The sequence below is a fragment of the Nicotiana attenuata genome, unplaced genomic scaffold (assembly GCF_001879085.1).
Source record: "Nicotiana attenuata strain UT unplaced genomic scaffold, NIATTr2, whole genome shotgun sequence".
In the NCBI taxonomy this organism is placed as follows: Eukaryota; Viridiplantae; Streptophyta; class Magnoliopsida; order Solanales; family Solanaceae; genus Nicotiana; species Nicotiana attenuata.
This window is the reverse complement of record NW_017670312.1, coordinates 438,737-463,020: the sequence shown is the minus strand read 5'-3', so window position 1 is coordinate 463,020 and position 24,284 is coordinate 438,737. Positions and strand designations below refer to the sequence as shown.

At 34.8% G+C, this 24,284-nt stretch overlaps 2 protein-coding genes across 6 annotated transcripts; one reads left to right on the top strand and one right to left on the bottom strand.

Annotated features, from left to right (window-relative positions):
- The first annotated feature begins 2,957 nt into the window (after positions 1–2,957).
- On the top strand, positions 2,958–12,898 carry LOC109237655 (sulfhydryl oxidase 2-like). Of its 3 annotated transcripts, XM_019403982.1 has the most exons (13): positions 3,406–3,492; positions 3,947–4,154; positions 4,982–5,006; positions 5,362–5,454; positions 6,217–6,398; positions 7,332–7,401; positions 7,505–7,573; positions 7,680–7,753; positions 7,840–7,996; positions 10,121–10,161; positions 11,525–11,671; positions 11,793–12,300; positions 12,428–12,898. In XM_019403982.1, exons 4-12 carry the CDS (start codon positions 5,428–5,430, stop codon positions 12,271–12,273), a joined length of 1,248 nt encoding a protein of 415 aa, XP_019259527.1. In that variant the 5' UTR covers positions 3,406–3,492; positions 3,947–4,154; positions 4,982–5,006; positions 5,362–5,427; the 3' UTR covers positions 12,274–12,300; positions 12,428–12,898. The 3 variants fall into 3 exon arrangements, with proteins under 3 accessions (XP_019259525.1, XP_019259526.1, XP_019259527.1); XM_019403980.1 differs by lacking the exon at positions 3,947–4,154 and having other exon boundaries at positions 2,958–3,492; XM_019403981.1 differs by lacking the exon at positions 3,947–4,154 and having other exon boundaries at positions 2,959–3,492; positions 11,793–12,239.
- Positions 12,899–19,161: 6,263 nt separating this feature from the next.
- On the bottom strand, positions 19,162–23,610 carry LOC109237654. Of its 3 annotated transcripts, none has more exons than XM_019403977.1 (8): positions 23,407–23,610; positions 22,432–22,778; positions 21,037–21,108; positions 20,771–20,838; positions 20,484–20,634; positions 20,006–20,086; positions 19,834–19,923; positions 19,162–19,741 (listed from the first exon to the last, which is right to left on the bottom strand). In XM_019403977.1, the coding sequence occupies exons 2-8, from the start codon at positions 22,675–22,677 to the stop codon at positions 19,661–19,663; spliced, it is 789 nt and encodes a 262-aa protein (XP_019259522.1). In that variant the 5' UTR covers positions 22,678–22,778; positions 23,407–23,610; the 3' UTR covers positions 19,162–19,660. The 3 variants fall into 3 exon arrangements, with proteins under 3 accessions (XP_019259522.1, XP_019259524.1, XP_019259523.1); XM_019403979.1 differs by lacking the exon at positions 23,407–23,610 and adding an exon at positions 22,913–23,077; XM_019403978.1 differs by lacking the exon at positions 23,407–23,610 and having other exon boundaries at positions 22,432–22,894.
- Positions 23,611–24,284: the final 674 nt, after the last annotated feature.

Here is a 24,284-nt window from a genome sequence, read left to right as displayed (position 1 = left end):
GTCGCAGGGACTTGAATCAGAGAATCCCGACGGCTCCTTTGATGTTTTGGAATAGTGGAAGGACAAAGAAAATACCAGCTCGAGATATTTTAAGTATTCAAGCTTCAACAGTGGCACCGGAGAGCGCTTTCAGTCAAGCGAGACTTCAAATCGGTGATCATAGAGCGTCTATGAGGGAGAGCTTGGAAAAATCAGTACTCTTCAGATATTGGATCCGTTCGGAAAGAAGAAATTTTGGACTTGCTGAATCACAACCGGAGATAGACGAAGCTTATGAAGAAATGCTAGCGGAAATTGCGGAGGATACTGCTTCGCCCGGAAGCGATGATAAACAAGCTTCTTTTCCGCCACCACCAACGGAAATTCCTCCGAACCTTGAAGGATTTATGAAATTTGTTAGAGATAATATGTAGACTAATATGTAACTTGTATTTTGGCACATCTTCATTAGTTTTTTTTCCTTTTAATGGTGGTATTAGCACCTTGTTGTGCTCATTCCATTGGGGGGAGGAAGACTAAGAAAGATATTGCCATTTTTTGTTAATGTCGTAATAATAAAAATTATAAGGCATTCCCTTGGATATTTCTTTATAATTTTTTCGTGTTTAAATTTGAATTAGAAGATTTAAGTCACAATTATATAATATAATTTACAAGGAATTGTCTTAGATAAAAAAGTAGCCCAGAACACTTAGGCCCGTGAATCCAGCCCACTTAGCCCGAGCCCATGTGGGCTTAGGCCCACATTGGGCCAGTTCCACCCTCCAGGACCGTTAAGCCCGGGATCGCTTGGGCCCGACCCGCCAAAGTCCGGTACCATTTGGCCCGGCCTATTTAGGTCCGGGCCCGGACCACATTTATACGTTGAGAACTTGTGTAAAAAATTTTTATCTTTTAGTCATTCTCATAACAGTAACTTATCCAGTTAATATTATTTTTCTATAATAAAGTTGATGCTCTATTTTTGTTTTCAAATTAGCAACTTCTAAATCACATGACAACATGTTACCAATATTTTGGTATGTAAGTTTTGTATTTAATTCCTTGCCTGATGTACCCCGCATTTCTTGCGGATCTCTGAAATCTTGGCCATCAACTTGCAGTTCAAGTCTGATTTAGAAATGTAATGAAAAGGAGTACTTTATCCATTTAACAAAATAAGAAAATAGAAAGGATTTTGTTACACAATGATATCGTCCTGACTTCAAGTTTTCAAAGGCAGGTCAAATAGCGTGGGTTGACTTGTTTTTGCACCGGTAATTAAAAAATAGATATTATTTAATGTAAAAATAAAATTTAGGCAAAAATACCTTTTGTTGAAACACGAAAAAAATTCACCATAATATGTTGAATTATGGAGCTACTACGCATAAAATTCCAGTATATTATATTAGAATTTCATCGAGAAAATTATATATAAATACAACTCACACACATACATTGCAACTAAATGACATATATTTAACTTTACAAAGTTGTAGCTAAAAATAATATGCTAAAATTCAACATTCAACTCCATATAAGTTTTCGAAATTACTGTTTAGTTTTTAATTAAAAAATACTCAAGCTTTTAGTCTAATGTTCGAATTAATAATTGTGACTAAAGCATTATTTCAACAAACCAAATTTATTTGGGTGGTAAAAATTAAATTTTTAAGATCATCCACCATGGTTAAACAAGCTTAAATAAGTGAGTTTTCATTTTAAATCCGCCTTTATGAGAAGTTTGGACTGGATGTTCTTTAGACTTGCTAGAAATAGTATAAGGGGTTTGTATAAAAATTTCGAAATTATTTAATAAAGATATGGGCTGGTCCACCATTGTCGAACAAGCTTAAATAAATGGGTTTAAATTTTGAATCTGGTCTTGTGAGAAATTTGGAGTTGGATATTAGTTAGACTTGGAGGGTGTTTGGATTGGCTTAAAAAAATAACTTTTAAGCTAAAAGCCAAAAGTCATAAGTTGGTAATACCCAACTTTTGGCTTATTTTTGTACTTTTTATGCTTAAAAGTAAGTGGTTTTAAGCACTTTTTATCATTGTCAAACATCACACAAACCAAAAAAGTGCTTAAAAGCCAATAAGCACTTAAAATAAGTCAATCCAAACACCCTCTTGATAGTAACAGTATAAGGATGTTGTATATAAAAATTGAAGTCATTTAATGGAGATTTGGTGTGGTTAACAAGAATTGCAACTGAAAATCGCGAAAGAAGTTTGTCTACATATGTTTGTATAAAGGTGTATATAATATATAAGAGGTATTTATACACCCATATATACTATTATACAAAAACTGACTTCATCTTTGTCTTTGAGCCTCTTCTGAAATTTAGCTCAAATCTACTACAAATCACTTCACATTTAAGTTTTGAATACCTCATGATATTTTCAATCAATTGGAGCAATACCCAATCCAAACAACTAACAGACTCTAAAAACCTAGATCTAAAATCTAACTCAAAGAATAAAAAACTAAATCGCGAAGAGTCTCAAAAGCCATCACGCTCTAGAACAAAAATATTCTTAGTTTTTGTAGTAAGCTTTTCTTGTCGTAACATCAAAATAGGAAACTTGACCAACTACACTTAACTCCATAGCTTTTAGAAGCAGTGGGTGTAAGAAAACAAATTTTGAAATAAGAGTTGTCAGCTATGCTTTTGCCACCGCTTTCAAAATATGTATAATATGGGCTAAGTCGGGTATAACTTAAAAATATAAGCCACTTTTTGTTATTATGTGAAATCACGTTTTAATTCAAATATTTTTCGTAGGAAAAAATAACTAAATTTTGATTAGTTTTGAAACTATAGCTAATTTTCAATTAGCAATTATAAATCAAGCTAATTTTGAAGTTCTTCATTGATTTTATTAGGTGAATCTCATGATTTTTTTAAGTTTTTCATCATATCTAGTTTGGGACCTAATTAATTCAAATAAAACCTCCCTACCATTTCCAAACTTGAACCTCAGATTTCTCGAACCTAATGCACATATCAAATAAGAGGCCCTGGGATAACAAATCAAAACATTTTTTAAACAGGGCAAAGGACAGTGGAGTTAGGTAATCTGTCTCTCTGTTCTAACGAAATCCGAAAAGGACCATTTTCTATTAGCCAATTACCAAAATCAGATCGAAGTCTTCCCTTATAAAACTTCAAAACTCATATTTGACGCTCTTTTCCCCTTCCGCCATCCATTTTCTACGTATATACTCAGCAAAACTCGCATATATACACCCTTTTTCCATTTACTGAAATCTTTGGTCATGTCTTGTTCAATATTTATGCTCTTTTTGGCTCTATTTATATCAAGCTTGCAACAATCGGTTTCTATTTCAGCTGGATCTCAGCGTGCAATTCTTAGGGCAATTAGCAATAATCAAGATGGTGAAAAACCTGATTTTGGTGTTGAATTGAACGCCACCAACTTCGATACAGTGCTCAAAGACACTCCTGCCCCTTATGCTATTGTTGAATTCTTTGCTCACTGGTCAGTTTTACCTCATTTTTTCACTGGGTTTACTGATTTCTTTTTGGAGAATTTGATGTTTCTATATATAACCTTGTTAACAATTACTATGCCCTTAATCCCAAGCTAGTTTTATTTATTATAACCGTGGTGTCATGGCCAACTAGTAGGGATACTGGGTGACTATGTCCATCAAGTTTTGAGCGTTTAAGTTATATACATTGAGTGACAACGTAATGTAATTTAACCTGTTATATTAGGTCACTTACCATTTAATCTGGTTTATCAATCAATGCTATTAATTAGAGTTACCTGCAATTACCTTTTAAGTTACTTATTGTGGAATTATTTTCTACATTGGTCGTGCATAGAACTTACATACTTATTGGAATAAAGTCGCCTAGCATTTTTTGCGCTAGCAGGGATTTGAACCCTTAACTCACATGGTTTTCCTTCCTTCTTCGTTGTCTGTTAGGCTACACCTTGAAGAGCACCTCAACCCTAAGCTAGTTGGGGTTGGTTATATGGATTTTTATGTCCATTCAGTTCGGTAGGGCCTATTTCATTCCAACAAATATTTAATGGTACAACAATTTCGTTCCAAAGAAATCTGGTTGATCACAAGAATGATAACTTTGCCTCAATCCCAAATCTGGTTGGGGTCGGCTACATCAATAGTTTGGGTATGAAACCTCTACATCCATTCTGCATTATGAAGTCCATTTCATTGAAATACTCATTTAACTCTACACCCATTTCATTCGACATAGAGGCAGATCCACAATTTAACTTGATGGGTTCAATCTTTAAACTTCTTGGCACTAAACTCACTGTACTTCTAAGATTATGAGTTCAAAATTTAATATTTGTTGAAATTTTGTTATTTTTCACATATATATGTATGTTCTATGGCAGAAATACTAGGTTTGGTTGAACCAGTAGCACCGAGGCTACATCCTCCACTGATTCCAAAGGAACCTTGTTAATTGGTGGAAGAAAAATTGTTGGTGCTGAGGTTTCAGCATGTTAAAATGTATACGAAGAACAGGACCTCATAATAACTAAAAAGTTTTACTTGGTAGGAGTAAGAAAAGACTTTGGTGGTTATTAGAATTCAGCAATTTGGTTGGTTTTTAGATTCATATATAGTTAGTTGTGTTCTTTTTATTGCGCCAAGAAATGTGTTTGTGTAGTCCAGGAATTCTAATAATTGTTCATTGTGTATTTTGGTTCTACTTTTGCTTGGTTATGTAGTATGTTATACTCAACTTGATGTGGAATTCATATCAAAATTCTATAGGAGTAGGAAAAGATGAGCAAATTTAACACCACCACAACTTTGAGAAAAAGTAATATGTTGCCTATACTTGTTTCATTGGCGTGTGTTTACCAATACTTTGATCAACTTCTCCATGTTGTTCAAGTACTATCTTAAATTTGTAACATATTATTTTGTACCGAGTTTGCATCCACGTGATTCTCACTTGAAGCTCTTTTATTGGTCTCATAGGTGCCCTGCTTGCAGAAATTACAAGGTATAAATATGCTACTTATTACTCCCTGTGTTCTACTTTTATATGACACAATTACTATTTGGAGAGCCAAATGAGTTTTTTTTTGACCACGTGTTTGCAAATATTTTTTAAATATTTTGAATTCTTAACTATGTAAACCTATAGTACTTTTTAGTTATTAACCTATAGTACTTTTTACGTAGTTTCTAAATATGTAAAAATTTATTTCAAAAAAATTGAAGATTCTGTCCCAGTTCACACAAAAAATTAGTTGGGTTGACCCTCATACTCTGAATTATGCCACATAAAGTGGAATAGAGGGAGTATATGAACTTCCATTGTGATATTTCTAATAAATGAGTCAATACTTTTGCAGCCACATTATGAAAAGGTTGCAAGACTCTTCAATGGGGCAGATGCCAGTCATCCAGGAATCATATTAATGACAAGGGTAGACTGTGCATTGACGGTATTACTCTATGCTTCTAAAAATTACTTTTATCCTCTATTTGTTACATAACCGCCTCGTTTGATTGCACTTTTGTCAATAGTCAGTAACCGTATTTTGAACGTTTTCCCTTTTTTCTGGTGGTTTCTGGGATTTATGAAAAACGTTCATCTTTCTTAGATGTTCTTTTTCCCAAATTTATAGTTGTTTTCAATTAACTATAATCCGTGGATTATGCTTTCTCCTGCCCTCTCATTCGCCATTTTGAATGTTTGAAATTATAATATGGAAGTTACTTTGACGGTCATAGTCTCTGTAACTCTGTCTGTGTCTCTCTCTGGGAGGAATGGGCTCACCCTCCAGGAAGAAGAGATGTAGGTCAGTCTGCAAAGACAGATGACAAGACAATTTAAAGCTATTTTGCTGGTGGTGTAGTTTTCCAAATGAGTAATATCTTTTGCCACAAGAGACAAGTTTAATCAGTCTCCTTGTTTTTAATGAGTTAATCAGTATTTTTATGCTCTTTCCATTTAAATTGGTTAGCATAGATTCAGTCAATATTGCTTGGGGATTCTTGCTTTTTAATCATATTGCCATACTTTTTCCCCTGGAGTGAGTTTTTAATGGGCTTACCACTTGCTACCTCCCATTTATGCAGACACTTTTCTTCATTATTTCTTTCTCTTGTCATTAGCCTTTTCTTTTTTCACTCTGTTAAGAGCCTTTTTTCTTAACATATACCTAACTGATATTTTCCTCTTATTCATCTTTTTGGCAGCACAGATAAATTCTAATCTTTGTGATAAGTTCTCTGTGAAGCATTACCCGATGCTTCTATGGGGCCCTCCTAAGAAGTTTGTTGGTAGTGGTTGGGATCCAAAACAAGAAAATAGTGAAATACGCTCCATTGAAAATGGACGCACAGCTGATATCTTGCTAGGCTGGATCAACAAACAACTGGGAAGGTATATATGATCTCCTTCATAAGTTTTGTAGTCATTGGTGAAGTCATGTCCTAAATTTAGCTGTCTTATGGTGTTTAAATCTCTAAATCTGATTGTGTCTTGTGGTAGCTACTGTCACGAAGTAATAATTTTGAGAATATATCATTTATCTTTCTCAATAATTCATCTGAGCCGCCTTCCTTTGGGTCTTTGTGCTCTACGGGAAATTAAACTGTAATATCTTTAATAGTCATTGCCATTTGACATAATAGACATATTAGTCTACTAAGCAGGGTTCCTCGAAAACATGAAATAGACATGATCATAGCATTTGATGGAAGAGTCTGTAAGGCTGATAAGTTACTTTTGAGTTTTATGGATATAATGGTAATGAATAGTTTGAAAAGTATAAAAGTCAGTGCCATGGGGCTTTAGGTTAATGTTGTACTGGGTGTAGAGTAAAAACATAATTCCCATAGGCTGAGGTAGCATAAAAGTTGTTCAGTTTTGGCCTGAATTCAGTTTCTCCCTCATAAACTAGCTTTTGAAGTTGTACATGCTTTTACTTATACATCATTACTCCCATACTATGCAATGGTAAAATTAGACTTGCACTCTAACAGAAGTAGAGCTTCTTCCTATTCAAGGATGAAAATCTGCAGAACATACTCTTTCCCATGATAAACAGCTACATAATACTATGTACTGGCTATAAAACTGATGAACTTAAGCACTAGCCAGTGAATAATTTATTTTCTTTTTGATAGATTTTTTTCTCATCGAGGTAAAGGAAAAAATTCCTGGCCATTGCTTAAATCCATCAGTTGTATGCTGTTTTATATGCTGTTACATAATGAAATCTATTTTCACTTTAAATTTGTTTACGTCTCTGTCTTTCACAAGTTTAATGCCTAATCAGCTATTTTCTTCATTGTATTAACTTTGAAATTTCAGCTCATATGGCTTTGATGATGGGAAGTATGAGAATGAGCATCTTCAGAAGAACTTTTCGGATCCTGCCCAGGTTACTAGGAGAGCATCATATCAAATTCTGATTTCTAGTTTTGCAAATTTAAGCTGTCCATTTTATGCTTATCTCTCACTTCTGTAATTCTTTTCTTATGAAGATTGCCACAGCCATATATGACGTTGAGGAGGCAACATCTACTGCCTTTGGCATCATTCTAGACCATAAAGTAAAAAAGCTAACTCTCTCTCTCTCTCTCTCTCTCTCTCTCTCTCTCATGGATACCTTTGGTTTGCATGACTTAGTTCTATATATTTGGTCCTCAATTAATGCAGATGATTAGATCAGGGACACGGGCATCACTTATAAAATTCCTTCAACTTTTGGTGGCTCATCATCCTTCTAAGAGGTTAGCTCCTACATTCCAGTGTTTGGTGACTTGTAAAAGCATATTGTGCCTTTCATTGACTTGTAAAATTTGGATATTTTTGCTAGGTGCCGGAAGGGAAGTGCAGATATATTGGTTGACTTTGATAATCTATGTCCATCAGAGATATTGTCAGTGAAAAATGAGGAGGCCGACAGTTGTAGCAAAAAGGGAGCACTGGGAAATTACCAAATTTGTGGAAAAGAGGTTCCTCGTGGATATTGGGTGGGTACATAAGCTTGTTCCTTTACTGTAGCTGATGCATACTGAGCTCATTATACACTTGTTATTTTGTTGAAGTTGGTCATTGCCCTATCCTGGCGGTGGAGTTGATTCTATATTCTAGAGCAAGAAACTTATACTCAATGCACACTCAATCAATCAAACTACACCTCAGTCATAAACTAGCTTTCTTCATATGCAGTTCATATGATCCACCTATTTTCTTCAGATTTTTTCTGCTTTAGTTTATTTATTAGTAGAGGGTTCCATTTGTAAATAAACTGCAAGCAATGATCTACACCATCTTGGTGCTTTTTATTAATATAACTCACTTAGATGTTAAAATAATACTCCCTCCGTTCCAATTTATGTGAACCTATTTGACTGGGCACGGAATTTAAGAAAAAAATGAAGGTTTTTAGAATTTGTGGTCCTAAACAAGTCAAAAATGGGCCCAGAGTATTTGTGTGGTTATAAAAGCTTCTCATTAAGGGTAGAATTGTAAGTTTAAGCTAAATTGTTACCAAATATAGAAAGGGGTCATTCTTTTTGGAACGGACCAAAAAGGAAATAGGTTCACATAAACTCGAACAGAGGGAGTAATAAACATAGTGAACTCTAGACAATGAAAAAAATTGGAAGCTTTTGAGATAAAACTTCCTGCATTTGTTATTGTTATTACTCCCATAGTTCTGCTTTATGTCTCGTATATGACATTGTTTGAATGGACACGGAGTTTAAAATGTTAATTCGGCTTATATAATTATATTAGTGGTAGTGGAAGAAACTATTAAGGTAATGGTTGAGAAAATTATTTCAAAAATGAAATATCACACCAAAGTTTAAAATTGATCTGAATGAATTTGAATTCTTGAAAGTTGTTAAAGTTATATAGAATTTTATTAGTGAGTGGAGTGAAAACATATTGGGACGTCCATTGTGGAAAGAGTGTCATATATAAATTGAGAGGACGCATTATTTATTTATTTATTTTTGTAAGTAGATATACACTATTATTTTTAAATCCTAACATTTAACTAAGAACACATGCATCTCAAATTATATATTTTAAGTTCTTCCATTTGGAGTGTACTCATATCAATTGTTCATCAATCTAGCTTAAGTTCTCTGGGAAAATTTGTACATAACTCTTGGCAGAAACTGGTATATAATTCACGAAGCTTTTATGTCATAAGAGTTACTGGTCAATAGAAATCGTGGTGAGATGACAAGGAGACAGTAAAGTATAAACCTTATTGTCCTTCAGTGGAGCAAGTTAATGAAAAACAAAAATGAATCCTCACAAGTGTTAAGGAAATATTTTTGTGGCTGGAAAACTAAACTCGCAGTAGTTTATTTTCATAATCTTCTCTTGGCAATATATGATAGCTAACCTTTTTGCTTGTCCAACCGTCTCCTTTTAAGTGTTTATATTTCAGTCCTTTTTCTTGGTTGTGGCAGGGAGAAAAGGGGGGGGGGGGGGGGGTTGTTGAAGGGATATGGCGGAAGGGGAGGGATTGGTGCTATATGTTGAATGAGAAATCTATGATATGTGTACAGAGCAAGTTTGATTTAGCTCGTCATCTGTGGCTGGACTATAAACTTATTTTATAACTTTGTCAGTAACTGTCTATTGGCTATATAAGAACGCTAACCTTTTGATTGTCCAATCTTTTTATGTGTTTCAATTTTAAGTCTCTTTTTCATTTCCTTTCTTTTTCCTTTTGGGGTGTTGGTTGTGGGCTGTGAGTGGTCGATGGGGAAAGGGCAGGGGTTAGTTGGATGAGATATGCTCTCTGTTAGATATCTTTGAGTTTGATTTAGCTTGTACATATCGTAGTGGTTCTATAGCTCCTCCGCTTCCTCATCCTACTCCTAATTTTGACTTATATGAGGTCTCGGATGAGTGCTATGTCTAAGATACATGAAACGGAATAGTAGCAAAAGCTCCCCAAATGGGCCCTAACTTTCGCTAATCTGGTGGAATTTGTAAGGTGGAATAGTCTTGTGCATGAAGACACTCATCTTTATCGATATTAATAGCTTGAAGGAGATTCTGCATTTTGCTTTGCTTTGTAGTGCAATCTAAGCATTTCTGATTCATTTATGACAATCTGTTTCGTGCAGATGTATTGTCGTGGAAGCAAGAACGATACCAGAGGTTTCAGGTAATGGATTATTCATGTACTCGTTATTCATCTGTGAAATCATTTACAACTTTATGATTGTAGAAAAGCTGTATAGGAAAATAATATAGTGAACAAACTCGTTGCCAAATAAATCATTACAGAGATGTTAAGTTGAGGACTTGTATTCTATTGATGTCTGTTAGAGGATTGCCTAAGTCCATATAAGGAGACCACCCATCCCCTTCATTGTCGATGTGGGACTCAACAATGTCTTTAAGGTATTTTTCGATGTTACTGTGTCAAAGGCAGTATGAGTATTGGCCTAAAGGGCCAAGTGGGACAGGGGATAGGGTATTTGAGAGGTCGGCATCTAAGTTACTTTTATTTTTAGCCTCTGGTATTGGTTTGCATCTAAGGATGTGACCTAATACACCCAAGAACAAACCAAGAGCCCTTGAATCGACGTTTGAGAGGAGAAGAATCAGAGGACATTCTTTGTAGATCTGGTGACATCCTAGATATTGTAACCCATACTGTCTCTTCATATTAAAAAGGGTAATTTGTTACACTTTTTCTTGTCTCAATTACCTTTTAGACTCAGAATTTTGGTTTACGAAATAGTTGAAAATTCCCAAATGGATCAATGTTAGAAATAGTTTCCTTTCAAAGAATGTAGAATTATGATTTTGTCATTCTACTTAAAAAATCCGATGTTGATCTCGGAAGCCTGACTGACATACATGTTGAGGTTTAAATCTTGGAGGCTTCAATTATCTAAATAGCGTACTGTTAAAGATGCAAAGATTCGGAAAAACTTAGAGTAAATTACAGATAAAGTTGAAGAATTGGATGTGTTTATCTTGTGGTGTAGAAGTCTGATAAATTTAAAACCTTATAATGGTGGATGCATAATCAGTAGGTAGACCGTAGACCCCAGAACTCCAAAGCGCTTGTAACTGGAAACTGCGGTTCATTTTCTTCTTAAATGCCTGTATTCTTTGAATTCAAAGCACTTTGCTTCTTTGATAGCATTAATGTCTAGGGAGTGAAGTTTGCACCAGCAAAAGTTATGATCTAGGTTTTTGTTTGACGTGGAGACTATGAGGGCTTGAAAGAAAGGGAGCAGACTTAGGTGGGTTTGGTCGCAGAACCGGGAAAGGGGGGGGTGGGGCTTATGAAACTGCAATGGCGGTGAAGGATTGATTAATGCTCCTGCAGCCACACACATAAAATCAGCAACTCAAAGATAGTGGTTCAAATCTATTACAGTTCAGTGCTAAATGCTTTTGCTAAAACGATACAGTAGCAGAGGTAGTGGATCAAAAGTTAATCACGTGATGTTACAAACTTACAATGTTAATTTCTTTGGCAGTTTACTTAGCCACATGTTTATCTTTTGCAGTTGTGGTTTATGGGTGTTGTTACACTCACTCTCTATCAGAGTTGAGGATGGAGAAAGTAACATGGCATTCAGAACTACATGTGATTTTATACACAACTTTTTCATCTGTGAGGAATGTAGGCAACACTTTTATGACATGTGTTCAAGGTAAAATGTCAACGAGGCTCTTTCTGTTTCTCAACTTAAACTTTCTGAACATTGCCTTTTTGTTATTGACCATCAAGGTCTGGTCATTTAACTGTTGTATTTTAAATGTTTCCAATTCCAGCGTATCTAATCCATTCAAGAAAGCGCGTGATTATGCCCTTTGGTTATGGAGAGCTCACAACAAAGTTAATGAGAGACTAAAGAAAGATGAAGCATCACTAGGAACAGGTGATCCTGAATTTCCAAAAGTTATTTGGCCTTCAAAACAGCTTTGTCCGTCGTGCTATCTTAACCCAGGTGAAAAGAGCAAAGAAAATAGTAAGATCGAATGGAATGAGGATGAGGTCTTTAAGTTTCTGGTTAGTTACTATGGGAAAGAGCTAGTGAATCTTTACAAGGACAAAGAACTGCAAGCAGTTGGCGGGACTGAAAAAATAGTTAATGAAGAGTTGGTCGCCTCGACAAATGCAGTGGTGGTTCCACTTGGAGCTGCATTGGCAATCGCAGTTGCTAGCTGTGCATTTGGAGCGCTCGCTTGCTTTTGGCGTTCTCAGCAAAAGAATCGGAAGTATAAATATCTACACTCTTTGAAGAATATATGACTATTATTAATGACACCACTGAAGTAGGTATAGAAAATCCAATATAATTTAAAAACAAAAATTGAAATGCAGAAGGAACTTAAAAGAAGTTCGAGATTGTTGGAGATTGACATTCTTGCTGTCTTATTTATTTCTCTTACATGAAACATTTCAGACCAAGAAGAAGCTGGAACTGAGTGTGTTAAACGGGATAGATCTACACATGGATGTATGTATAATTCAGAAGCAAGTCAAACGATGCTCGAAATAGGAAACAAATTGAGAAGATTCTAATGTGGCTCTCCACTGCTAGAGATTTTTCATACATCTTTTTCATGTACCAGTTCTCCTATTTTTCCCAAATGGAGTGTACAGATTACGTTTAAATTGTAACTGAGCAAGATGTTATTTTGAGAGCCTGCAGTTTTCTGCCCCAGCTATTCTTTCCATTTGGTCTTGGATTCTTGATTTTACAGGTGGAGAGACATTTGTAACAGTATAAAATATGCTAGTCTCCTGCAGAAAGTGGTGGATCTAGAGTTTAAATGTTACGGGTTCTGAAATGTATATCTAACTATATATATTCTTGTTTTTCTCTTGGATTGATTACAAAATCTAAACTATAGTGGGCTTACCTTGCTTTTCATCCTTCCGTTTGTGCATGTATGAGTTAACTGTACATGAATTCTTATTGGTAGTGTTTTAAAAGGCGTGGACGTAAGATATATGCCTCAGCGAGGCATAAGCCCCGAGGCACGGGGCATAAGCCCCATGAGTATTTAGTTTATAATATTTCATAAAATAATATAATTACAGTAAATATTTATAAATAGGTAAAATTGCATAAAAATTGAAGAAACTTATAAATATATGGAAAATATATATAGATGTGCTCCATCCCCACAATAAACTAGTCAAAGCAATTCATTATACGCTACTTACAAGCACAAGTAACTTGAGTTGAAAAGAATAAAGTTTTCTACATAGAAGAACAAAAAAGATGACTAACTTGCAATTTGAACTTTGAACTTGATGCTATGAAGGAGAATAAAGTTCTCTTTGTTATTGCCAAAAAAAAAAGGACTATTCGTTGCTTTTTTGGGAGATAGTAGCCGACTAGTGGACAAGATAAAGAATTGGGAACGACCACAAATTAGGGCTCCTATCAATAAAAAAGGTCTTGACTTTTAAATTTAATATGTCAGTTCATTTTTAAAACTTTTGAGTAATTACAAGCTGATTTTTGATAATTGGGTATTATATGAAAAACTTATTCAATGTTAAGAAACTTAGCTCAAATTAATAGTATGAAACAAGCAAATAGATAAGAATGTAGAGAGAAAGAGAGGAGAGATTCTTATTTCTTCAATGTATTCAAGTATGTCCAATGTGATGCCCAAACCCTCTATTTATAGGATGATATTGAGGTAATACAAAGAGATATTGAGATCATGGGGGAGGATCATGGAGGAGGTTATGGAGGTGTGGGAGTTACAACCATAATGGTAAGAAGTAGAGGGAGCTTAATGGAGAAGAGTAGTGAGAGTTATATTCGATTAGTGGACATCCATATAAAATGTATTTCATAACACTCCCCCTTGGATGTCCAGATCATGTGCCTTGTTAAAACCTTACTAAGAAAAAACCCTTTGGGAAAAAATCTTAGTGAAGGAAAAAGAGTACACATATCTTGTAATAAGCATTATTTGTTGCCTCATTAAAAATCTTGCCAGAAAAACCCAGTGGGATAAAATCTTAGCTAAGAAAAAAAGAGTACAACGCGTATTTGCCTCCCCCCGATGAAAACATCAATTTGTTTCTCCGAGATGATGTGTTCCGATCTTGTATACCAACTTCTCAAATGTTGAGGTTGCTCATGCTTCACTGAACAGAACACCAAGTTATCAAGCGAACAAATTTGTTGAATGTCTATTTCACCGTTCGATGAAGATTTTGTCTGATAAAGAACTTTGATGAAATATATGCTTTATTCTGTCTCCTTCAATATATCCGTCTTTCAATTGAGATAAACAAATATCATCGCCTTCATTATTATTAGAATCTTCTCTTCAAGGAAAAGTCACACATATGTTGTGTGTTGAGTCATTTGCTTTATCAATTGCTAGTATATTGACATGACTTGGATAAGTATCAACAATTGACTGCCTTGTGAAATAATAATATGGCAGTACCCTCACATGCAAATAGATTCTTTGAAAAACGAATTTCAGAAAATGCCTGCATTTGCATAACCAACAAAACCTTGATAATATTTGTTAGAATAAACAAATCCATATCAAAGATTCCTTTTCTAATATATTACTAATTACATTCCAGTGTCTCCATGTCGAACTAAGTTAAATCTTGCTAGTATAACGTTATACTCAAGGTTCTAGCAAGAAACATAAGTGCACCCAGTGCACTAAGACACAAAAATAAATCATATATGTCATACATGGAATGCTGAAGCTTTATTTGACAAAGTTTTCGGGAACCTCTATATGGTTCGGAACAGTTTAAATCCTTCAAGGATTTTCATTATACGCATATCAAGTTTTTCATGTACTGCCATATTAAAACCTGAAAATAATTTCATCCCCACAGGAGAACCTGTCTTCATATAACTAGTGCCAGGATATTTACAAAAAAATCGTGTGCCGCAAGTCGTCTTTATGTCTATCGACTTGATTTTTTCATTTCACTTTTTGCACAATGGACTATCCGTCCAATTTCATATTTTTCGGGTGAAGTCAATTTTTATTGCGTATTTTTCATTTGGCCAATCATTTATCTGTCCAAATTCCATGACAGATTGAGCTTAAGATCCTCGTCAATATTAATAACATTGAGCGCTACATTATATCAACAATATCATCGATGATCATTTTACATCGGTTCCATCATCAATCAATAAAGACATAACTTATCGAGATCTCATTATTTTCAGGTACATGATCCTCTCCCATGAAGTCTTATAACGTGTTATGTCATGGTGCTCTTATAAAGCACTTGCCTCCTTATTATGACCATCTTGAACATTTACTCCTCTCCTTCTTCAAGGAGTTTTATCTTTGGAACCGATTAGTCTATTACGCTTCATGCGTGTCATAAACTCTGCCCATCATGGACTTTATTCTATTTGGAACATTAATAGCTGAAATATGACATTTAGGTTTGGGTCAGCAAATGCGCCTAGCAATATTTTGGAAATGAATTATCACTTGAGCTTCAAGTTTACATTTTCTTGTACGAGGATCTAGATATATTTATAATAATTCATTCTACGTATAACTTTTTCAGCTTCCCATTTTCTCCCCCTAATGTTGGATCACCAACACATTTCCCAACATTCTTTGGGAATTCATCTTTGTGCATTGTGGTGGCATAATATAGCACAATCATGTTTCTAGATAAAAATTATTTGGCTCCTGACCCTGAACCAATTATGATAGGGAGAATTTATCATAACTTGTTGGCTAGATGCGTACAAGTGCTGTGGTATATTAAATAATACACCTCATACCAAATTTCTATTAGAAAGTTTTGTTCTCATAACCAATGGTTTAGCTAAATTGGAGGCATACAATTTTTGCTAAACCAACTTGGATTTAAACCAGCATTAACAAGATAAATCATCATAATTTACATTCTGGAATTGTGCTCTAATAATTTGAGCAAACAATCTTGCAAAACCAAATTGCAAGTTGATAACAAACGCACATGTGACCATACAATAGATGCATTTACTAAAATTATATAATAGTAAACAGTCCATATGGCAGATGACATATATATATATATATATATATATATATATATCACCTTATTCGTTCCAGAAATCAAGGGATTCAATCCCAACCTTAACTGGTATATCATGAGAATAAGCAGTACAAGAGAATTCTTGAAGAATCTTCTATTTCTTAAATATATGCCAATGTGAATTCTCAATTAATTTTTCGCATCATAATTGAACCGTGATGGCCAACCGGTCATGCCAATTGATATATGTTTCAGTAAACCTCTAGTTTGCTTGTGGCATGTGATTTTACCATCACGCTTAAACTTGTGTAGTACAAATAGAAGAAAAGTCGGGTAGCCTTTCATGCATATTTACCCGGTATGATTATAGTAATACGAAGATATTCAATCTTCCTTACATTTATAGTCTCAATATGCCAACCACGTTGGCTTATATATTTGAAACTCAAAAGTTTCTTTTGAGACTTACTACAATATCAATGCCATGAATAATTTCATTCATCTGGGTAATAAAAAATAAGTTCTTTCAGAGCTCTTAATTGGTTTTGTACTACAAGATCTTTTGTCACACCATCTATATGGTGAATGTCTCCTTCACGGAGAAATCATATCATAATAATATCATGGTTAAAATCATCATAAGCAAAATTATTTCTTGCTTTAATTTTGCCTCTAATAACCTTTTATAAGGTATGACAATATATTTTCGGCGTACCAAATGTACGCGATCAATGACATATTCATGTAACCACACAACAATGTTCATTATCTTTCTTTCTCTCAAACCTCCCGTAGAGGTGAGCTGTAGTATTTATTCAACCATACATAAGCACATTCTTATGCATAATTTGTATTTTATATATATATATATATATATTCACATTCACTTTCAGGAATGAATCTGCATTTACAATGCTTATCACAAATCCTATTTTTAAGGAATTGACTATAACCATGTGAGTGTGTCTCGTATTAACAGACCATATTGATACATATTTCCTTTACCTGCGAAGGATTATTTTGAGAACCCTTATTGTTCTCATTTTTACATTTACCATAATGATGACTATTATTATTTTGGTCTTTGGCATGCCACGTTCATTGGTCAACCACTTGTCTTCATTTAGACATATTATGCATCGCTACCAAATTCGCTTCAAGAATGGAGCAAATCAAGTGGGACAAGCTTCATGCTTTTTCATGAAAAATACATTTTCTTTAGTCACCATTATATCATCAATATGGTACATTGGGATTCGAACCCAATGTCTTACCCGTATAACGGCATGTTAGGCCATAATGAGTTGGGACTCAAACCCAACTCTTATAATCACGGTGCACCAGGGCTCGAACCCGATATCTTACCCTTGTGGTGCGTTGAGACTTAAACCCACCGTCTTACCCTCAATTAATGGCATAATAAGCCAAAGTGCATGTACTGGGACTTGCCTTCAGACATTTAAAAATATTACATCACTTTGGCAACCATATATCGTATAACTCTGTTATAGTTCAAGGATATTTTCTAATGTAAGACATTCAACTTAAAGAGCTATTACATGATAAATCCTTCAAGATAGATGATAAACCACAGATGTTTTATTATTTCATAAAATAATTTAGCACTGTAAGTAATAATAAACCTTATAGATAGATATACTTTATGTTATGACTATGAACCATCCAATATGAATGAAATAAATACTTGAGTTGTAGCTATATGAAAAATGTTGCTCAAGTATGATACATATACAAGTAGTAGTAATAGAACTACAAGAAAAAATTTAACGACTATGACCAGAAGACATTTATATTGTCATAAACCCTTCCAATTGGTATTTAAGTAAGCACAAAAAGTATATACTTAGGAGCATACCTTGTAATGATGAACCACTTACCAAAATAAGATAATCCATAGAACATATGTCTCAGTGTCCATACGAAATCCAACAGGCTTACGCATTGGAAGCTACAATGTTACTTGGCTATGGTAATACAAAAATAGATCAACTTTGTTGTGACACATTTCCTAAAAGTTGAGAAGAATTGTCGCATAGAACAATCGTGCTGATAACGCGTTAAGAAACTTACCTCAAAGTAATAGTATGAAACAAGTAAATAGATAAGAATGTAGAGAGAAAGAGAGCAGAAATTCTTATTTCTTCAATTTATTCAAGTATGTACAATGTGATGCCCAAACCCTCTATTTATAGGATGATATTGAGGTAATACAAAGAGATGCCATGAACATGGTATTAACTATTGAGATCATGGAGGAGGTTATGGAGGTGTGGGAGTTACAACCATAATGGTAAGAAGCAGTGGGAGGTTAATGGAGAAGAGTAGTGGGAGTTATATTTGATTAGTGGACATCCATATAAAATGTATTTCATAACATTCAACAAATTTTGTTTTAATTTGAAGAAGACTCTGGGGTGTACACCTCACTACAAAAACGCGCCTCAAAGCCCGGGCGTACGCCTCGAATTGCTGGGCGTACGCCTCTTGAGACTTTCGCCCCACACCATCGCCTCGGGGCATTTTTGGTGCGCCTCGCCCCGGGGCTCGCCCCGAAAACGCCTTTTAAAACACTGCTTATTGGTGACATAAAAACAACTTATTAACTGCCATAATCGATTTCCAAAGATTTCTCAACTTCGTGTCATTCGAAATTATTAGGTTGTAGTCTTTGTAGATGTACGCTAGCATTAACTGGATTTGATATAAACAAATTCACATATAATTTAAGAAGTTGTCTACTTTCATGATGTCTATTTACATGTTTCAAACTCTTAGAAAGATATGGAATCAAGAAGAGATAGGAGAAATAGTTTCACTTTAATTTCAGTTTTGATGGTCTGAGAAACATTCCTTCAACTTTCAAATACGGATTCCCAACTTCATATACTCCTCACTTAAGGAATGAGGTTTACCTTTCAGCTCTGTAAAGGAAATTTGATCTTTATAATAAGCACAATCTTTAAGGTTTTCATACTTGGCTTTTCCATAGGATTTGAGGTTATCTGCCACAAGTAAAAACTTACATGCATCCGATATTTACACCAAATCATACCGATTTACCATGGCTAAGTTATAATTGAGATGAGAATGTGTATTAATTAACTACAATATGGTTTAGTGATAAGAGTGTATGCAGATACGTGTGTTATGTATATATTGGTTTCGTGTAAACACGAGGTACATGCAAATGTTTACCATCTTCCAAGTTGGGCTGACAAACTTTATCCAACAATACAACTCATATCAGTATACTAAAGGTAACAACTTTTTGCCAGTTTTTGTATTACTTCAACATGTTCATATACATAACTGTACAAGGATTTTTCTCTGACTAATTCAGACCTTCAGATATCTCTAGTTGTAAAAATGGATATCATGCCTTCTTTTTCATCTCTTGTGTGTCCTTTCTTTTACCTTTAGCTTCTATTTCGAATATACCTTCACTGAATTTCGTCGATCTGTAACTTCTTGTCTATTCATCATCCTCCACAAATTTGACGCAGCAACTCCTGCAGCATAGTCATTGCAGCAAGGGAGAGTAATAACAGTAGAGTAAATGAAGATCGACATGTGCTGTGAGATGATGCTGAAGAATGAGCTTTCTTTTTGGTTCAACAGTGAAAACCATTCATTGGATAGTTACAGGAGGCTCCTGCTGCAGAGTCACCACGTTAGCTTCTTCACGGGGTGAAGAGATGGGCAAAGTAGCCTGTAGTGAAGGTCAAACAAATAATGTCCGTCTTAGTAGGCAAAGTATGCTAAGGTGAAACATAGAAATAAAAAAACTATGCTTTCGCAAACCTGTTGGTGTTGCCGGTGGTGGCAAGAGATCACTGCTTTCATTATGATGTAGACGGGTAGAACAATGCCTGAAACTCTTAGCAGTAGAAGCTGCAAGCAATCGTAAAAAGTGAGAAGACATTCTGTATAATAGGAATGCTTACATTTCCAATTCCCTATTCAACAACCTTACCACAATCAATGGAAGTGAGTAGTCCCCTGCTTGATTGACAATGGCGGGAAGAGCATGACGTATGACAAGCAGCAGCATAAACTATCAAGAAAAAATGGGAAAGGAAAAGTTAGAATGAGCCATATAAATTAGGAAATTGCTAAGCCTGGTTCCCCAGAGTACAAAGAACTCCTTCCAGATTCAAAATGGGTGAGTGATGCATTTTACATATCAGAAATTATGCTATTACTTGTTTGAGATGTTCTCCAGCCGAGCAGAGAATCTCGTGAACGTTGTACATTTTCATGTTTTTCGGAGTGATCACTTTTTCTGTCACACATCAATTTAATTACATTCCTGTTCGGCTATTTGTTGCTCACAGGATAGTTATTATAGCACACATTCCCTGTTATGCAATCATTCATATATATGTGTGTGTGTGTGTGTGTGTGTGTGTGTGTGAGAGAGAGAGAGAGAGAGAGAGAGAGAGAGAGATTACTATTATGGCTAGTACACGACAACACATCATGTTTCTTGATGTAGAAACTGCATCTTCCGCAGAGTCGGCGCTAATGAGATTGTGATCAGCTGAAACCACCGCTATCACACGTTGATTGTTCAAGTTCCTTCGTACAATTCGCCAATTCCCCCTGATAGAAACACCATACACATATGTTCTCAAGTGAGCTAATGAGAAAAACAACAGTGGGTGTCACATTAGAATATTGAAATATCTGACATGCATAGTTACTATATTTCGGAAAAGCATGAAAGAAGAATAGATACCTTAAGTTCATTGGAATGCCACCAAGGCGAAAAATAGAGGGTGGTGCTGAGTAACCAGGCCTGAAAGGCTACTTAACACAAATGCAAGAATAAGTAAGCAATCAACACTAACTGAATCAATTATGCACGTTCTAAACTACTGTAACGAACCCAAATAATCAAACAACAAATACTAATGATGATTCGAAGCAGCAAAAGTGGTTGCATTGCTGCAAATCCTGTTTAATCTGTAAGATAGAGAAAACAAAATAAATGACAAATCTAACCTGGTGGCAGATCTCACAAATGGTATCACCCTTCTCATTACACCACCTTTGCACGCATCTCCGATGTGCATACTGGAAGAAAACAGACAATCCAAAAACAGTTGTAAAGCACGTTTAAGAAAAAAAAAACGTTAATAATAATGCATTTAGGAAAAGATGGAGTAGCTAGAGTAAGAGTATCAAGTTTAAATTCAAAATGACTTATGAGTAGTATATTAGCACCATACAGGAATCAGACATCCTAATATGTTTAACAGAGTAAGGGTTAGGACATTGTACCTTCCCTTTTCTTTCCCCTCTCCCAAAGTTTACTGTATTCAATATCAAACATCAAATTCAAGAAGAGAAACTAATCCGTCAAATGCACGGTAACAGAGCACTGTGCAAGTTTAATCATGTAATTCCAGTAGTAAATCTAACTTAGGCCACTTGTGTCAGCTTTACCATTCACAAAAGGATTCTGGCAAGACATTGATAATCTTTAATAGAAGTTACATAAGGTTCTAGATCTTAAAATGAAAAAGAATGAGGGGCAGGATCCTCAGCATTTTTAAGGTGGACAGTTAGTAATTTGAAATAATAAACAGGTTCAAGGCCCAAAAGACAAAAGGAACCCATATGAGCCTACTTTCACGGTTAGATATATAAACAAACAGAAATTGTTTAAAAGGCAGTAAACAGCTATAAGAGCAGCGCAATGAAAAAAGATATGTCAACAAATTCTTTGAGAAGCAAGATTCAGATATCAGTACTCGGTAGCATATCCTCCACATGGCCATATCCGCCTTAAGGCAGAATCTTTTGGTACGCAGAATATCAGCATTTAAATACGCCTGTGACCATTTGAAATAGAAATTCTCTTGTAGGAAAAAGAAGACTAAATATGACTTTGCATGCATAACACAAATTTGATTTTGGGCAAAAATACCAAGTTTTACATTAAGCCTGTCAGAAGCACAAGCATATCAACAGACAAAAACACCAATTCTTTGCATACTTCAACAGAAAATACTAATCCCGTCGTTTCAATTTATATGTTAGTTAAGTTTATTTATGTGTCCTTGGTCCATGGGTCGTGAACTTCTTTTCGGGAGAAGAGGTAATGACGGTATCTGGGGAATAAGCATTGGCTAACTCTATGTGGGCATGGAGTTCAAGAAAAGTATGAAAGACTTTTAAATCGTGTGGTACACATCCTAAAGTAAAGATGTGTATAATATACTAAAATGTCCCTGAATCTTGTGGTCTTAAATATGCCATGCATAATGTTGGAGTTAAAAAGCTACCAAATATAGAAAGCGACATTCTTTTTAAATAGACTAAAAAGAAAAGTAAGGCACATAAATTAAAACGGTAGGGAGTACTAATAGTAATAACAAAGAAAGGTCCACAAACCTTCAAACTACCGCAGCAAGAGCAAGGAGTTTCCATATTTGAATCCATATCCTCATCTTGGCATATCCTGCATTCTACCATTTTCCCTGCAGTCAAAACAGCACCAGAATCTTGGGACGAGCAATCAGCTGTCGGGTCATTGATCGTCCAAGATGCCAACTGATTCTGATTCCTGCTCTCAATTGCAGCCTCTAAAGTTGATTCAGTTAGCAACCGATCAACCAGAAAAACAAAGTGATCCCCCATACTTTTGGTCTGCAATTCGGTTTATCTAACAACTTTCACAGACTAGATATGAATGGGACAATAACTTATGCCTTGAACAATCTCTTATGCAGCAGAATTTTCTGAAAGTAGAACATAAAAGAAGCTGCCTTTAGAACACAAAAAGTTGTTCTAAAGAATTATCAGAAAGCCAACATACTATATAAAGAGCATTATTACTACTAATTAAAAAAAGGCAAGAGCAATACAAGAATACCAGATATTTATTTAAGAATCAAAACAGCTGATGAGTTTCATCTCTATAAACTACAAGGAAACAAGCACTAGGAAATAGAATGAGACAATTTTAACCAACGACAACATAAGCAGTTAAGCATATGGAAACCTCAAACGGGGACCCAAAAAAAAAAAAAAAGAAACACACAGTAATCCAAGAAAATGACAAAAAGACAAAAATCAAGAAAATCCCTGAATAAACATTGCAAAAAAGGACACAAAAACAAAACAAAGAACAAAATGTAGAAAAGATTGAAACTTTGGGCAAACCCCAAATGAGAAAAGCAGCTTTTGAAGCAATAGCACAACAAAGTAGGGAGAAATAAAGGAAATAAGAGAGAGTGAAGAAAACCCCAGTTGCCAAAAAGTGATTTTGTAGCATAAATAACAGGTTATAACCAAACAAACATCAAATAAAAAAGGGAAATCAAGAGAATGTACAGAGAAATGAAAGGAAAAACAAGAGAAACTTACAAGAAAGGGATTGTATATCTTCAAGCTAAGAGAGATTAGCACTCAAATTCAAGAATTACAAAAGATAGCAAATTAAATAGGAACAGGAGATACAGTATGGTATTTATACTCAAGATGAAGCCTTACAAATATAAAAATAATTGAAAGAGACCCTCTATAGAGAATAACAATTTAGTTTGAACCCAAACCAAAAAAAAAAAAAAAAGAATTTAGTATTAGTATTAGTAGGAGTAGTAAAATATTTTCAGGTTTATAGCCATTCAAATTCAAAGGGGGTCTCTTTTTCTCTAGTCTTTTTTTTCATGCCCCACTCCCATGTATCAAATTTGAAACCCACCCCCCCCCCCCTCTCTCCAAACCACCCCACCCCACCACGTCCTCCCACTTCTCCATGACGCGTGCCACTTCTGAGGTGACCCACACAAGGACCCTATAGGTTTTATATTTAGTGATTTTATTTTTATTTTTTATTTTTGGTCCACAATATTTGATTTTTTTCAAATAAGAAATTAATTTTTTCTTTCCAAAGTTGTCTTTGGAGTTAAGAGCCCATGAGTAGTTTGCTATATTTTCAATGAGCAAATTAGGGTTAATATGGTTAATTTCATTGTTAATTAGTGCTAAAAGGTGAATTCTTTAATATGTGTAAAAATAGCCAAAAAATTACTTAAAGTGGATCGGAAAGAGTACTATATATCTTACATTAGATATGTAGGGAATTCTAAACTACTTGAAATTAAAAAGAAAAAAAGGACACTACATGAAATTGACTTATATGAATTTTTTGCATGCATCTTATTCTATTCGATTTCAAATGTACCAAAGACTCTATCATATTTGATTAATTTTATTAAATTCAACTTTCAGAACCTTTTTCT